Source organism: Salvelinus alpinus, chromosome 25 (genome assembly GCF_045679555.1).
Source record: "Salvelinus alpinus chromosome 25, SLU_Salpinus.1, whole genome shotgun sequence".
Lineage (NCBI taxonomy): Eukaryota > Metazoa > Chordata > Actinopteri > Salmoniformes > Salmonidae > Salvelinus > Salvelinus alpinus.
Genome location: NC_092110.1, coordinates 23,201,163 through 23,216,074, shown reverse-complemented (window position 1 = coordinate 23,216,074; position 14,912 = coordinate 23,201,163). Strand labels below are relative to the sequence as shown.

The window sequence follows — 14,912 nt, the reverse complement described above, 5'->3', positions numbered from 1 at the left end:
TTTAAATAGCATGATCATTACACAGGTGCACCTTGTGCTGGGGACAATAAAAGGCCACTAAAATGTGCAGTTTTGTCACACAACACAATGCTACAGATGTCTCATGTTTTGGGGGAGGGTGCAATTGGCATGCTGACTGCAGGAATGTCCACCAGAGCTGTTGCCAGAGAATTTAACATTCATTGCTCTACCATAAGCCACCTCCAATGTCATTTTAGAGAATTTGGCAGTATGTTCAACCAGCCTCACAACTGCAGACCACGTGTATGGCATCATGTGGGCGAGCGGTTTGCTGATGTCAACATTGTGAACAGAGTGCCCCATGGTGGCGGTGCGGTTATGGTATGGGCTTAAGCTACAGACAAAGAAAACAATTACATTTTCAATGGCAATTTGAATGCACAGAACTACCGTGACGAGATCCTGAGGCCCATTGTGATGACAATTTTTTTTTTTAAAGGTATCTGTGACTAACAGATGCATGTCTGTATTTCCAATCATGTGAAATCCATAGATTAGGGCCTAATGAATTTATTTAAATTGACTGATTCTCAAATTAATTGTAACTCAGTAAAATCTTTGAAATTATTGCATGTTGCGTTTATATTTTTGTTCAGTATACATTAGGCCTACCATTTTCACAGTATGCAGTGAGCCAATTAATATAAATTGTGTCCTGGATTTTTGCACGTACAATTCCATATAGTCCTAACACAAGCATTTGTCAGTATCTAGTATACTGCGTGTTGTATACTGATGTATACTGATGTAGTATACAGCGTATTATTGATTCAGTGTAGACATGCTTGGGGTTGTTTTCATCAGGTTCCTGAAAACTAATATTTGATAGATTTGTACTTTGAGTGGTCGCAAACCTCATTCTATTTGCACCTTATTCAATGGAATTATGGTGTCTCTATGGAAATAAGATTATTATACCTATATAGCCTAGAGAGGATGTTTTGATATTTCTTTCTCTAATGGGACTTTGCTAAATCAAAACAGCTAGATAGACCAGTGTCGTCATCATACTTTTGCTTGATGTAACCTTGTCGTCATCGATGACCAACCTGATCAGAGGATTTCCCCTTAGGAGCACTGCGTGGCTGGGTGTTCACTGTGGAAGGGAGGCTTGACCTCTCCCAGGGCAGTTTGTTCTTCCCTTTGCCTGCACTGACAATTCTCCTCTGCAGTGGAAGGTCATCAACGAGGGAGCCCAAGCTTCCATAACCATGATACAGCCTGTCAGAGTCTGGTTCTGTCCTGATGTTCCTGGCACTGCTGATCCGCCCACCATTGAGCACCCACTCCAGGTCAGCTCCCGACCCAAACTGAGGTGAGCATCGTTGTCCTGGTTTAGGGATTACAAGGGCATACTCCACCATTCCATCTGAGGACAGTCTGGGAAGTATGTGCCTGGCTCTTCTTGCTTGCACAGCTGCCATAAGACCCTCCTCATCCCCATTGAGCTCAACTCTGTCTACAGCCTTCATTAGGGGCTGTTTTTTCCCTGTGTCAAGGCAATGGTCAAAAACAGCAAATAGTTCTAGGGCTGCATGGCGAACCTTCTTCTTGCTGTCTGCCAGGTATGGGGCAACTTCAAAGCAGAGGCTGGGGATGTTGAAGTCCTTCCTGGGGTGGGTGAGCATAGCTGCTGTGATGATGTTGATGACATCCTCTCTGACCCGGGAGTTCTTGTGTCTCAGGTGTCCAATGACAAGGTCCAACACTTTCTGTGGCCCTACAATTCTAGTCAACTGCCTGAACACATTCATATACTCATTCCTGGTGACAGCGCGGGTGTCCCCAAGGGTTTTCAGAGCCACACACGCTAATTGTTTGAAATATTTGTCTACATTGTAATCCAATTTCTGAATGAGTAGGTTTATCACCTGTAAAGTGCCGTACAAGACTTTGAAGTTGCTGTCATCTAGAAGTCTGCGGAGAAAATTGATAAACTCCACAATACTGTCTGAGGGGACTGGCTTCAAGTCCAATCCAAAGAGGATATTTTTCAGCTGTTCCACACCATTTGTTCGATTTTGGTAGTTTTTGAGGTCTAGGAGCTTTTCGTGTAACTCTTGGGGTATCAATCCAAAAATCATCATTGATGGTCCTTTGGATGTGGTCAAAGGGGAAAATCTAAAGAAGCATTAACATTTCTGTGAGGACAGCAATATTGTCCTTTACTTTGAATCGTCATCTTGGTGGGTAGATTTAGCCTCTTCGATGCTGTATTTCAGAGTGGCAATACTGTGGTTGCCGTCCAGTAAAATTGCACTCAGATATGTCTTTATATGGTAATAGTCAGTTCAACAATACGTTTTACACCTGTAGGCAGCTGGTATTGGGAAAGACATTTGAACATGTCCAAGCATAATCAATGCATTACATTAAAATACTTCATATTTGCAGCTTCTTATGAATAAATGTTATTTGTTTTGTTCTACGAGACAACTGGAACGTGAACAGTGAAAGCAACGTTGAGTGAAAATAAAACCACTTGTAGGTTGGTGTGCTTTCCCTACATAGCCACGACGAAAAAAAAGCACAGTGGAATGTTATATTTGAAAGCCCCTTTTGTATTTCAGCTAACTGCATTGGTAACTAGGTAGCCCACTAGATGTTTCCATTGCTTCTAACATCATTCATTGTTCAGAAATGGAGTGTCAGGGCGACGTCGCTGCCAGTACCTCTTCTGATTGATGTTTTCCATATAATTCAATATCATAGATAGCTTTTAGCTACGTCTTCAATGCTTGCGGCTGAGTAGCAACCTGGTGGTGGCTAGCTTGGCTAACTACTTAACGTTAACTGGCGAAGTTAGATAACAGACAAATTATGACTTCGCATTCCGATTATTCGTTCAAATTTGACGTCCGGGGTACGAAAACGTTTCCCAAATCTTCATGACCTCCTCGGTTAAATGTCCGATTAATAATACTCATAGAAATCCCCTTGTAACTGTATGAGATTCTATGTTGAATGTTTGTAGCTAATCTAGCTAGCTGCGCTGTAGTAGAGACATTCATCGCCGTAGCCCACGCCAAGAAGCATCAAAATGGCGAATACAACATGACACAAACGGACCGCTTCCATGGTGACGCGAGTGGTAGGTTGAGAATCAGATGGAATTTGATGCATTCCATTCCAGGGTTTCTTTATTTTTACTATTTTCTACATTGTAGAATAATAGTGAAGACATCGAAACTAGTACCTCCACTACTTTTAGTACCTTCTGGTATACTAGAGCTGGGCGATATAACGTAAAAATCATCTCAATTATTATTTATTTTGCTTATGGGCGAATCACGATATACAGCACCAGTCAAAAGTTTGGACACACCTACTCATTCAAGGGTTTTTCTTTATTTGTACTATTTTTACATTGTAGAATAATAGTGAAGACATCAAAACTATGAAATAACACATATGGAATCATGTAATAACCAAAAAAAGTGTTAAACAAATCATATATTTTATATTTGAGATCCTTCGAAGTAGCCACCCTTTGCCTTGATGACAGCTTTGCACACTCTTGGCATTCTCTCAACCAGCTTCAGCTGGAATGCTTTTCCAACAGTCTTGCAGGAGTTCCCACATATGCTGAGAACTTGTTGGCTGCTTTTCCTTCACTCTGCGGTCCAACTCATCCCAAACCATCTGAATTGGGTTGAGGTCGGGTGATTGTGGAGGCTAGGTCATCTGATGCAGCACTCCATCACTCTCCTTCTTGGTCAAATAGCCCTTACACAGCCTGGAGGTGTGTTGGGTCATTGTCCTGTTGAAAAACAAATGATAGTCCAAATAAGCGCAAACCAGATGGGATGGTGTATCACTGCAGAATGCTGTGGTAGCCATGCTGGTTATGTATGCCTTGAATTCTAAATAAATCACTGACAGTGTCACCAGCAGAGCACCATCACACCTCCTCCTCCATGCTTCATGGTGGGAACCACACATGTAGAGATCATTCGTTCACCTACTCTGCGTCTCACAAAGGCACGGCGGTTGGAACCAAAAATCTTACATTTGGACTCATCAGACCAAAGGACAAATTTCTACTGGTCTAATGTCCATTGCTCTTGTTTCTTGGCCCAAGCAAGTCTCTTCTTATTATTGGTGTACTTTAGTAGTGGTTTATTTGCAGCAATTCGACCATGACGGCCTGATTCACGCAATCTCCTCTGAATAGTTGATGTTGAGTTGTGTCTGTTACTTGAACTTTGTGAAGCATCTATTTGGGCTGCAATTTCTGAGGCTGGTAACTCTAATTAACTTATTCTCTGTAGCAGAGGTAACTCTGGGTCTTCTTTTCCTGTGGCACTCCTCACGAGAGCCAGTTTCATCGTAGTGCTTGATGGTTTTTGCGACTGCACTTGAAGAAACTTTCCAAGTTCTTGAAATGTTCTGCATTGACTGACCTTCATGTCTTAAAGTAATGATGGATTGTCGTTTCTCTTTGCTTATTTGAGCTGTTCTTGCCATAATATGGACTTGGTATTTTACCAAATAGGGCTATCTTCTATATACCATCATTGTAGGCCGTCATTGTAAATACGAATTTGTTCTTAACTGACTTGCCTAGTTAAATAAAGGTTAAATAAAAATAAAATAAAAATATACCACCCCTACCTCGTCACAACACTGATTGGCTCAAACGCATTAAGAAGGAAAGAAATTCCACAAATGAACTTTTAAGAAGGCACACCTGTTAATTGAAATTAATTCCAGGTGACTACTGGTTGAGAGAATGCCAAGCGTGTGCAAATATGTCATGAAGGCAAAGGGTGGCTACTTTGAAGAATCTCAAGTATAAAATATATTTTGATTTGTTCAACACTTTTTTGGTTACTACATGATTTAATATGTGTTATTTCATAGTTTTGATTTCTTCACTATTATTCTACAATGTAGAAAATAGTTCAAATAAAGAAACACCCTGGAATGAGTAGGTGTGTCCAAACTTTTGACTGGTACTGTATTGCCCATCCGTACACGGTATACTAGTAAAAACAGATTCATAGATTGATATGGTGGGCACCTCTGCATGGCACCAGAGGACGAGTGCAACTTCTTGAGAAGCTGATGACGATGTCGCCTCCCTGTATCTGCAAATGCATGTCAATTATATACATCAAACACGTAATATCAATGATAGGATTTTTTTTATGCTGATCATTTTATTTTCATGACACCTTGTTGGGTATTGCCTTCTTTCCCGTCTATCTCTCCCCTAACTTGTATATTGTATTATGGTTGTGCACCAAAAAAGATGATACATTTAAAATGTGTGCAAAATAGCTACAAAATTACCATTCCCTCTGAAGTCGCCCGCGCGCTCCCGGAAGTTACGCCGCATAAAGTGTTTGGCGTTTGTTTCCTGACAGACGCTGGGGTTCCTGCCGCTACTGCGATAAAAACAGCTATTGTCGGGACATCTGACGCTCACCACAGGTTTGTCTCCGTTGCACATTCTTGTAAATGTTTGGACATATGTAGTAGCTATCAAAGTTCACAACTGATTACCGCTCAACTAGATGGAGATCAATGTATAGCTTGCTTAGTACTGTGTTTATTTTTAGCATCAAATTTGCACTGGCGTGCTCTGCAGTGCCAATGCATTGGACATAACATGCCCTTGTTATTGTAATTTCTCACAAGAGGCCGCAGAACCCCCGTACATCCGATAGCCTGGCTATTCCAGCCTACGCCAATATTACAATGTTGTTAAATATAATATTCATTAGCGGATCTGAAACATCTGAACAGTACTTGTGGCTTGCAAGGCTGATGCTAAGAATGTGGACCGACGACGCGAAGGCAGCAAACGTTAGCTCGCTAACGAACGTTACTTGGCAGATTATATGTCAAGATAGCTGGCTAAACTAGTAAACGGATGTTACCCTTTGCTTGAGAAATTTCATGTTTATTTTTTCCGTTTCTATTCTACAAGCCGTCGAGGAGCTTTGAAAAAATTTGATCACCGAGATTTGGCAAATAGGTTGTTGCGCTACCTGGCTACTAGCAAGGTTAGCGTGTTTGCTCGCTCAGCTGAGCTATAGCTACAGTATCTAGCTAAGCTAATGTAGACTAGCTTGCTAACAACATTTGACAGCTAGTTGATTTTAGCGATTTTGAGGCGTCACTCAAGCTTTGTCTATTGCTGCGAAGATGCTAAATACTAATGGCAGAGCTAGTTACATGTTACTATTATTTAGAAACCGGGGTTATTAGCTCACTAGATGAGCCAAACTGTAGAGTGAAATAAGTATTTTAATCGTGAGGATTAATATAAATTTAAACTGATTTCTTATAATATTTTCACAGTGAAAAAAAATAAAATCGTTTTTTTCATCTTCCGTCCGGACAGTTTTGCAATGCCATTCGCTATTAATCAGATCTATATAATTAGCCTATGTGATGAAACTTGGCCATGTTCAGGGTTACACATGTCAACACACATTCTGATAATATCTGGTATACAGTGCACTGCCACTGCATATAGTATGTTGTACTTGATTCAGTTAACTTATTGGCATGACTTAGGTGGCTCACATTGCCAGATAATTTCCTTGCAAATTGCTTCTAAATCATTCCCTTCGATTTCACCTGGAGAGGAAAATGTGGTCTTGAGTGTCTTCTTCAACTTGTCCATAGTTCTGTGCTTTTCTCCCTTGTCTTTGACAGGATGTTAATGATGTGCATTTTCTCCCCCCATAAGATGGACCAGCAGGCCCAGTCCTACATGCTTGCCAGTCTGACGCGGCCCCACTCTGAGCAGCTGCTGCAAGGCCTCCAGCTGTTGCGGCAGGACCATGAGCTGTGCGACATTGTGCTGCGAGTGGGGGATGCTAAGATCCATGCCCACAAAGTGGTGCTGGCGAGCATCAGCCCTTACTTCAAGGCCATGTTCACAGGAAATCTGTCAGAGAAGGAGACCTCTGAGGTGGAGTTCCAGTGTGTTGATGAGGCTGCGCTACAAGTAAGGCTCAATTAAACAAATCAAATGTTATTTGTCACAAGCACAGAATACAATGGGTGTAGACCTTACCGTGAAATTCTTACTTACAAGCCCTTAACCAACAATGCAGTTCAAGAAAGAGTTAAGAAAATATTTACTAACTCAACTATTAACAATAACTAGGCTATATACAGCGGGTACCCTTGCAGAGTCAATGTGCGGGGGTACAGGTTAGAGGTAATTTGTACATGTGGGTAGGGGTGAAGTGACTATGCATAAATAATAAACAGTGAGCAGCAGTGTAAATAGTCTGGGTGGCCATTTGATGAATTGTTCAGCAGTCTTATGGCTTGGGGGTAGAAGCTGTTAAGGAGCCTTTTGGTCCTAGACTTGGCACTCCGGTAGCAGAGAGAAGTCAATGACTTTGGTGATTGGAGTCTTTGAAAAAAATTGGTCCTTCCTTTGACACTGCCTAGTTTATAGGTCCTGGATGGCAGGAAGCCTGGCCCCTTTGATGTACTGGGCCGTACGCACTACCCTCTGTAGCGCCTTTCGGTCAGATGCAGTTGCCAAACCAGGCGGTGATGCAGTTGCCAAACCAGGCGGTGATGCAACCGGTCAGGATGCTCTCGATGGTGCAGCTGTAGAATAATTTTTGAGGGTCTGGTGACCCATGCCAAATCTTTTCAGTCTCCCTAGGGGGAAAAGGTGTTGTCGTGGTCTCTTCACAACTGTCTTGGTGTGCTTGGACCATGAGTTCGTTGTGGACACCAAGGAACTTGAAACTCTCGCCCCGCGTCACTTCCGACCTGTCGAAGTCTACGATTGGCTCCTTTTTCTTGCTCACGTTGAGGGAGAAGTTGTTGTCCTGGCACCACACTGCCAGGTCTCTGACCTCCCTATAGGCTGTCTCGTCGGTGATCAGGCCTACCACTGTTGTGTCGTCTGCAAACTTAAATCAAATCAAGTTTATTTTATATAGCCCTTCGTACATCAGCTAATATGTCAAAGTGCTGTACAGAAACCCAGCCTAAAACCCCAAACGGCAAGCAATGCAGGTGTAGAAGCACGGTGGCTAGGAAAAGCTCCCTAGAAAGGCCAAAACCTAGGAAGAAACCTAGAGGAACCAGGCTATGAGGGGTGGTCAGTCCTCTTCTGGCTGTGCCGGGTGGAGATTATAACAGAACATGGCCGAGATGCTCAAATGTTCATAAATAACCAGCATGGTCAAATAATAATCACAGTAGTTATCGAGGGTGTATTAAGTCAGCACCTCAGGAGTAAATGTCAGTTGGCTTTTCATAGCCGATCATTAAGAGTATCTCTACCGCTCCTGCGGTCTCTAGAGAGTTGAAAACAGCAGGTCTGGGACAGGTAGCACGTCCGGTGGACAGGTCAGGGTTCCATAGCCGCAGGCAGATGGTGTTGGAGTCATGCTTGGCCACGCAGTCATGGGTGAACAAGGAGTATGGGGGGGGACTAGGCACGCACCCCTGAAGGGCCCCAGTGTTGAGGAGCAGCGTGGCAAATGTGTTGTTGTCTACCCTTACCACCTGGGAGCAGCCCGTCAGGAAGTCCAGGATCCAGTTGCAGAGAAAGGCTTTTAGTCCCAGGGTCCTTAGCTTAGTGATGAGCTTTGTGGCCACTATGGTTGTTGAATGCTGAGCTGTAGTCCATGAACAGCATTCTCACATGGGTGTTCCTTTTGTCCATGTGGGAAAGGGCAGTGTGGAGTGCGATTGAGATTGTGTCATCTGTGGATCGGTTGGGGAGCTATGCGAATTGGAGTGGGTCTAGGGTTTCCGGTCTGATGGTGTTGCTGTGAGCCATGACTAGCCTTTCAAAGCACTTCATGGCTACCAACGTGAGTGCTATGGGGCAGTAATAATTTAGGCAGGTTACCTTCGCTTTCTTGGGTACAGGGACTATGGTGGTCTGCTTGAAACATGCAGGTATTTCAGACATGGTCAGGGAGAGGGTGAAATGTCAGTGAAGACACTTGCCAGTTGGTCTGCGCATGGTTTGAGTACACGTCCTGGTAATCCGTCTGGCCCTGCGGCTTTGTGAATGTTGACCTGTTTAAAGGGCTTGCTCACATCGGCTACGGAGAGCGTGTTCACACAGTCGTCCGGAACAGCTGGTGCTCTCATGCATGCGTCAGTGTTGCTTGCCTTGAAGTGTGCATAAAAGGCATTTAGTTTGTCTGGTAGGCTCTGGGCAGTTCACGACTGGGTTTCCCTTTGTAGTCTGGAATAGTTTGCAAGCCCTGCCACATCTGACCAGCGTCAGAGCCGGTGTAGTAGGATTCTATCTTACTCTGTTTTGACGCTTTGCCTGTTTGATGGTTCGTCTGAGGGCATAGCGGGATTTCTTAGTGTCCCGTTCCTTGAAAGCGGCAGCTCTAGCCTTTAGCTTGGTGCGGATGTTGTCTGTAATCCATGGCTTCTGGTTACGGTCACTGTGGGGACGACGTTGTTGATACACTTATTAATGAAGCTGGTGACTGAGGTGGTATACTCCTCAATGCCATTGGATGCATCCTGGAACTGTGCTAGCAAAAGTCATGTAGCGTAGCATCCGTGTCATCTGACCACTTCCGTATTGAGCGAGTCACTGGTACTACCTGCGTTAGTATTTTGAATATTTCACTGTGTTTACTAAAACAAGCCTTTTCTGGCTTTTTCATATCATTGTTTTATTTTCCCTCCTGTAGGCCATCGTTGAGTATGCCTACACTGGCACAGTATTCATCTCACAGGAAACGGTGGAGTCCCTACTGCCAGCTGCTAACCTGCTCCAGGTCAAGCTGGTGCTGAAGGAGTGTTGCTCTTTCCTAGAGAGCCAACTAGATGCTGGGAACTGTATAGGCATCTCTCGCTTCGCTGAGACCTATGGCTGCCATGATCTCTGCCTGGCTGCCACTAAATTCATCTGCCAGAATTTTGAAGAGGTGTGCCAGACAGAAGAGTTTTTTGAGCTGACACGGGCGGAGCTGGATGAAATAGTGTCAAATGATTGTCTGAAGGTAGTAACCGAAGAGACTGTGTTCTATGCCCTGGAGTCGTGGATCAAGTATGATGTCACTGAGCGGCAGCAGCACCTGGCTCAGCTACTGCACTGCATCCGCCTGCCTCTCCTCAGTGTTAAGTTCCTTACCCGCCTCTATGAGGCAAACCACCTTATCCGGGATGACCACGCCTGCAAGCACCTGCTCAACGAGGCTCTCAAATACCATTTCATGCCTGAGCACCGGCTCTCCTACCAGACGGTGTTGTCTACACGGCCACGCTGTGCTCCCAAGGTGCTCCTTGCTGTTGGAGGCAAGGCTGGACTCTTCGCCACCCTCGAGAGGTAATGCTGAACCCCAAACAGTAGCAAATGTTTTATTTTAGCAAATGTTTCATATGAATTGGAAATGCATTTAACAAATGTAACTAATGTTCTCATTTCTTTCTCTTGTAGCATGGAGATGTATTTCCCTCAGACGGACTCGTGGATTGGGCTTGCCCCTCTCAGTGTGCCCCGCTATGAGTTTGGAGTGGCATTGTTGGACCAGAAGGTGTATGTGGTGGGTGGCATCGCCACACACATGCGACAGGGCATTAGCTACCGGAGACATGAGAGTACAGTGGAGAGATGGGACCCTGACAGCAACACCTGGTCTACAGTGGAGCGCATGGCAGAGTGTCGCAGCACCCTGGGGGTAGTGGTCTTGGCTGGGGAGCTCTATGCCCTGGGGGGCTACGACGGCCAGTACTATCTACAGTCTGTGGAAAAATATGTCCCTAAGGTGAAGGAGTGGCAGCCTGTGGCACCCATGACCAAGTCACGCAGCTGTTTTGCCACCGCTGTGCTGGATGGCATGGTCTACGCCATCGGAGGCTATGGTCCAGCCCACATGAACAGGTACGTTTTAATATAGTCAATCTGCGGTGGAATTATTAAATTAACAGGTGATTTTGCTCATGTGGTTCTAGTAGGCTTTTGAAATACTATGCCTACTTCAACTTACCGTGAACCTCCATTTGTTCCTACACATGCTAATGCTCACATCAGGAAGGTTTTTTATGGTAGACCCCACAAGACCTTTTGAGGTCTTTGATCCATCCAAGGAAAGGGTTTCAGCCACCCTTTCAATCATGCTCTGTTACTAGCCTGCAATGCAACCCATATTCTGTAGGATCAAGATTTGTTGTCTTCTATTCAGACAGACATAGTTGCTTTTGTAGAACAAGAGCTCTCTTGCTGGTTAGACCCCTGTTGTCTTTGCTCACTAGAGAGAGAGAGAGAGAGAGAGATGTTGTAGTTACCAGTCTCCTTGACTCCCCAAACCCCTCAGGAAAATGTTTGGACAGGGAAGCTGTTGAGGGTTTCATTACTTGATATATCCTGCAAAATATAGAACTGGAATAGATGGCCTCATTAAATTGAGCTGTGACAACGGTACAGCTATATAGTATCTAAAAGCAAAAAGGACCAATGGTGAATTGTATTGGCTTAGATTCAGAAAATGTTAGTTAGTCATTTTCTTTTATATGATGGAGTATTAGGCTTGCTACTGTACTAACCTGTTAAAAAGAAACGGCTGCAGTGACAGTCAAAATGCACAGTGTAACTGTACCCTTTTATTGACTGAGTTTTATTTCTTGAACTCTTTTTACTGTGCAGTGTGGAGCGGTATGACCCCAGCAAGGATGCCTGGGAAATGGTAGCCCCCATGGCAGACAAACGGATCAACTTTGGTGTTGGGGTCATGCTAGGGTTCATATTTGTGGTTGGGGGACACAACGGGGTATCACACCTGTCCAGCATTGAGAGGTATGACCCACACCAGAACCAGTGGACAGCCTGTCGGCCCATGAATGAGCCACGTACAGGTGAGTTGGGAAATGACTCAAACAAGGTTTATTATTTTGATGCAGAGAAGTTGACCATTCAGATTGCATGGCCAGAAATAACCATTTTATAATATCCATATTTTCCCAGGAGTTGGCTCAGCGATCGTGGACAACTACCTCTATGTGGTGGGGGGTCACTCGGGGTCATCCTACCTGAACACTGTCCAGCGGTACAACCCCATCACAGACAGCTGGCTGGACTCTAGTGGCATGATGTACTGCCGCTGTAACTTTGGGCTGACTGCACTTTGACCCATGATACCCCTGGGTAGGACTCCTTAAGAGAAGAGTTGGACGAAAGGCTTTTCTTTTCTCCCCCCCCCCCCCCCCCGTTCATCTCCAGCAGGCTGAGGGCGGTGCCACACTGCCGTGAATCCCGGCGAGCGAGCTTGCTGCTGGATGAATGTGCCCGGCTGGCGACAGGGGACCACCGAGATGGCCAGAGTGAGAAGGGTCTGGTTTGGGTGGAGGAAGGCGCGGGGCAGATCACCATGGATCTTGTCACGGAGATGACCACTACTGCTGCTGGACCACAACGAGGACTCTGACATTTTACAGAGGACTGTGGGAGAAAACTAAGGAAAAAAAAAAAACAAAAAAAAAAAAAAAAAATGCGTAGACCTGTGTTTATGCCATTATTTCTGTTAAACACTCCAGACTTTTTTTTCTTCTTCCTGCTATGAGCAGAACATGTGTTCCAATTTTCTGGATCCTTAAAGTTTGTGTGCGTGTGGCGCAGAATGTCTGTATGCTTGTGAGTAGATGCATGTCAGATTAAATGATTGTTATTTTGTCTCTGTGTGCTGGACTAAAGCTCAGGCAAGGTGATTGGCTCACACACTGAGTTTGAAATGTCTGCACCTAAATCAGTGCTTCACAAAGAGAAATTGGAATCTTTATATATTCATTTACAAGGGCTGCCTTTTTTTCTCTAAATTAAAAGAAATAGATATAAATATATCCTCTAGTGCATTGCCTGTAAATGTTTTTTGCACTGGGTTACTAGTGTGTGTGTATTTGAGTCAAGGGTTGAAGGATACGCAAACCCCAATGAATTCTCCTGAGAGTACTTGCCACCTGTCTGTTTCATCCTTGGAGCAATTCTGAGATCCCTCATGTTACAGCTTCTATTACATCATCCTGTGGTAGGGTCACACTTCATCCCTCTTCATAAGCATTCAAAAGTGACCCTGTCCCTCTTCACTGCTGGGTTTGTATGCTGCTAACTGGTGCTATATTCAGGATTCTCTTATTTTATTTGTTTCTCTGTTACTGTTGTAGATGTTGGTTGTATACTAATGTATATGCCCCAACTTGACAAGCTCCCATGCAATAAAGCAGTGTCTTTACTTTGAGCCCCATGTTAAATTGAACTCTTTAGGCAGTCTATCAATACATTACTGATCTGATGCTTTCATTCTTTAGCCCCAGGGATGCCATCCGTTAAGCTATGGTTTGCCTGAAACATTGTCCCTGCATTTAAAAAGTAGTACATCTGGCTGCCCGCTATCACTGCCAGTTTCCTTACAAAGAAAGTCTGTGATCGTTGTGCTCTAATGGGTTAGGAACAAGCCTCTTGTTTAGCATGTGAATGATCCCTACACCCTCTCTGCTTGCTTGCCACCTCTCTGCTGAAGCATGTGTGAGGAGCTGCATGTGGCCATGGCCTTCCTGACGAGCTCAGGGAAGAGTGCATATACACAGCCTCATGAGACGTGCCAAAATATGCTTTCACAAGTCTGGTGTAACTTTCCCACCTTACATAGAGCTACAAATAGCTTTCCTCTGTGTGCCAGAATCAAAGGGTTATTTTCACTGCTAATGTATGGTATGTGTGACATACCGCCCTGCTGTCATATGGAGGGGTGGATGCGGTGTTGTCTCTGTCAAGGGAAATTGTCAGTCACAAAGTCTTTGACAGACCAAGGGCATGGGGACAGAGCTCAAAGTGCCCCCCCCCCCCCAGAAGGCTGCAGGCTGAGTCTGAGTGTAGCTTTGGGTCACTCTAAAGGGCAGGTAACATGAGGCAATAGAGAGAACTAATGTGATGTGTAAACCTCAAGAATCCCTGTTGGTTCAGAATGAAAGAGTTGTTTACTTGTATTGTACATTATAGATGTTTGCACATGTGGAAAACTTAAATGGAGCTCTGCATTGCACTTACCAAATTATTTGATCGATTTAGGTTAATGGCATTTAGACAATGCAATATTGTTTTCAGTGGATACAATTTTTGCTTTGAATTTGGCTTCCTCAAAGTCAAGGTGTCTCATTGCTGTGATGTTATCACATGTGGCATGTCTGTCTGTTCACATGTTTATCTTGTCTGATGAAAGACCACTGTTATTCAAACCTGTTTTCCTTATCCCACTTTGCATGGTGTGCTCTTGTCTTTGGGAACATTTCCAATGTTGTGCCTGTCAGTTCACATGTACTAGGAAAAGTTTGCAGACAAATGCATTGTGTACTCCAGTAAAAATACCAGTTATTGTTTAGCATTTTTCACAAGTAATGTAAGATTGGCACAAGACTTTAACTGTGTATGGGTCTTGCTCTAAGCCATTTTATCGGTCTCACCAGAGAGCAGCCGTGCAGTTACAGTACTGCAGTTTTGTGTGTTCTTCCATTTAACACACTTGTCAGTTGTGGTTACAAATGACAGTACACTTTAGCTCTTACCCTGTAACTTTACCTTGGACTATTTAGTCTTGCTCTAGCAATAAGAGGCCGAGTACGAGCTTGTCCAAACAAGCATGTGAGTTCTTCACTTGAGGACTCTTTTTCAAAATACTTCATTTATTTTTGGTTGAGTCTTAGGGGTAGTTAAATTGGATTTCAAGGTGTCATGGTTAGATGGCTGCTGCTGTTTTTTTCTCATCCTGGAATAGTGGGCTTTATCATTTCACACTGGAAACATCTCCAGAAATCCAGTCATTTTCTTTCTCCATGTTTTTTTAAAGACGCCATTGTTAAGTTGTCACGGGATGCAAGTAAATGGTGAGCCATTTTAACCTGCATGACTGTACAGCTCCTATTCTAAATGCATACTA

General features: G+C 44.0%; 2 protein-coding genes across 3 annotated transcripts in view; one reads left to right on the top strand and one right to left on the bottom strand.

Moving 5' to 3' along the window:
- LOC139553667 (TOG array regulator of axonemal microtubules protein 1-like) overlaps nucleotides 1-3,220 on the bottom strand; it is a 33,549-nt gene extending 30,329 nt beyond the window's left edge. The window contains exon 1 of one of the 2 annotated variants that reach the window (XM_071366238.1): nucleotides 1,071-3,220. In XM_071366238.1, coding sequence (XP_071222339.1) covers nucleotides 1,071-2,108 — 1,038 coding nt within the window. In that variant the 5' untranslated portion in view covers nucleotides 2,109-3,220. The remainder of the gene's footprint in view (nucleotides 1-1,070) is intronic. The other variant, XM_071366237.1, reaches the window with a different exon arrangement.
- A 2,094-nt stretch (nucleotides 3,221-5,314) lies between these two features.
- LOC139553665 (kelch-like protein 28) lies at nucleotides 5,315-13,217 on the top strand. The gene is made up of 6 exons (XM_071366233.1): nucleotides 5,315-5,457; nucleotides 6,725-6,985; nucleotides 9,678-10,315; nucleotides 10,427-10,870; nucleotides 11,633-11,841; nucleotides 11,951-13,217. The coding sequence occupies exons 2-6, from the start codon at nucleotides 6,725-6,727 to the stop codon at nucleotides 12,112-12,114; spliced, it is 1,716 nt and encodes a 571-aa protein (XP_071222334.1). The 5' UTR covers nucleotides 5,315-5,457; the 3' UTR covers nucleotides 12,115-13,217.
- Nucleotides 13,218-14,912: the final 1,695 nt, after the last annotated feature.